This window comes from Aspergillus caelatus (genome assembly GCF_009193585.1).
Source record: "Aspergillus caelatus strain CBS 763.97 unplaced genomic scaffold BDV27scaffold_666, whole genome shotgun sequence".
NCBI classification, from domain to species: Eukaryota; Fungi; Ascomycota; class Eurotiomycetes; order Eurotiales; family Aspergillaceae; genus Aspergillus; species Aspergillus caelatus.
In genome coordinates this window covers 1-1,700 of record NW_022475929.1, presented here as the reverse complement: position 1 = coordinate 1,700, position 1,700 = coordinate 1, and the positions used below count along the sequence as shown (strand labels likewise).

The 1,700-nt window shown below is 47.7% G+C and overlaps 1 protein-coding gene across 1 annotated transcript; it reads right to left on the bottom strand.

Annotated features, from left to right (window-relative positions):
* Positions 1-200: 200 nt before the first annotated feature.
* BDV27DRAFT_164903 (uncharacterized protein) lies at positions 201-1,658 on the bottom strand (the record flags this gene model as incomplete). Its single annotated transcript, XM_032073783.1, has 2 exons — positions 201-1,522; positions 1,586-1,658. 2 exons carry the CDS (start codon positions 1,656-1,658, stop codon positions 201-203), a joined length of 1,395 nt encoding a protein of 464 aa, XP_031920153.1.
* Positions 1,659-1,700: the final 42 nt, after the last annotated feature.

The following is a 1,700-nucleotide window of genomic DNA, read 5'->3' as shown; positions in this document are numbered from 1 at the left end:
TGGTCTTGTCTATTGATAAGGTATTATATCCAGTGCTTTATCCAGTATTCCACAATGATCTGATTACTTCTTGAAGTATGTGTTTCTTTCACTCATGATTATCACCTGACCATCTATTTGACGGTTTATCTTATCGTTCCTTCCAGCAGTTTTTGTTCCAAGACTAATAAACTAGTAAAAGAGGCTGTTATATTAATACTCTAATTGTTAAAGACACCCCACGCCTGCAACGACGGCTTTACCGTGTTAGTACTTTCCTCTCCGCTCTTTCTATACGTCATCACCAGTGTGCGATGCTGCCTCGGTAAGGGACCATAAGGCGAAAGGACAAAGAAGCGGTATATCTTTTCATCACTTCCAGATGAAGCAAAGGCAGCATTCAGCGTAACATCGACTTCTTTGGGCGGAGCCTTAACTGTGATGTCGATTAAGGCGTTGCTGGACCCTATTCCAGACCGAACAATTTTGACATGAGCTGTAGAGACTGGCTCAATCCTCCACTCTGGGTGGCGCATTGCGGTTATTTCCAGTCCAGGAAGGGGGGTGAGTTTGCATTCGCCCCATTGAACTGATAGAGGGCTTCCTCCGGTGACCTCAAAGGCAAGCTTTCCGTGCAAGCTGGCAAAGTTGCAGCAGTAGTCGAGCGCCGGGGATAGTTTCTCCCCGGCAGCTTTGTGGGCGGGATCCGTACTGTTTTCCAAAAATACAGCAATGCTGTGGATTTGCACAGACGTGTAGGCGTCGTAGGCGGCATCCCGGGTCTTCTGCCACTCGGTAAAGGCATCTTTGCTGGTTGGGTTGTTGGCCAACTCGCCACCGGCTGCTGGCTCACCACCACGGACGAGGCAGCTCACTCTTCGGTTGCTCAGATATTCCTCCTTCTCCTTTTCGCTGCCCCAACTCCCTCCTCCGCCTTTGATCACGCCGGCGAACTCCGCTTTAATTTGAAGATTGAACTTGGATACCGAGCTCTCGGTCAACTCCTCTCGATAGACCATAAGTTGATACCGATTTCCCATGTAGGATCGACTGACAAAATGAGTGCCCCAAGTGTTAAAGAATGACATGTACTTCTGATATATGCTTGGATCGTCAAGATTCCAGTTGGGTAATGCCTGCAATGCAGTCAACAATTTGACGTTCACATGTTCGTGCCACTGGGCCTGATCTAATCGAGCTCCATAGACCTGCTGGTCGAAGCTATAGACCCCATATGCCGTGGTGGATTTGAGCGAGGAAGAGTAACTATACTGTGTCCCTGACGTAAGCCCAATGCCCGAGTAGCTGACGCCAAAGTCCACGCTGGTGTTGAATTTGTCGGTGATTTCTTTTCCAATCTCAGTCACGAGTTCATTGTTCTTCGACTCGGAGCCAAGATTGTCATATTTTGTATTACCAGGAAGGGAATACGTGATCTTGGATCCGGGGGGAGTCACATCCGATGTGTTGGTCTTATCGATTTCCACTATTGGTATCAGAGAGCTCTTATTAAAAACCGATCTGAAGTCGGTTGGGTCGATGTCTCCACATGGACATGTCAGCTTTCGAACAATATATAGTCGGCAACTGTGCTGCTATTCCATACCTAACGAGGCCATGTTTAACGCATATCCAAGGTGACTGCATGCTGGCAATATCTCCGCTGCGGAGCGAGACATTTTGATAGACCAAAGGAAATCCAAGAAAAGTCCTTTTCGATT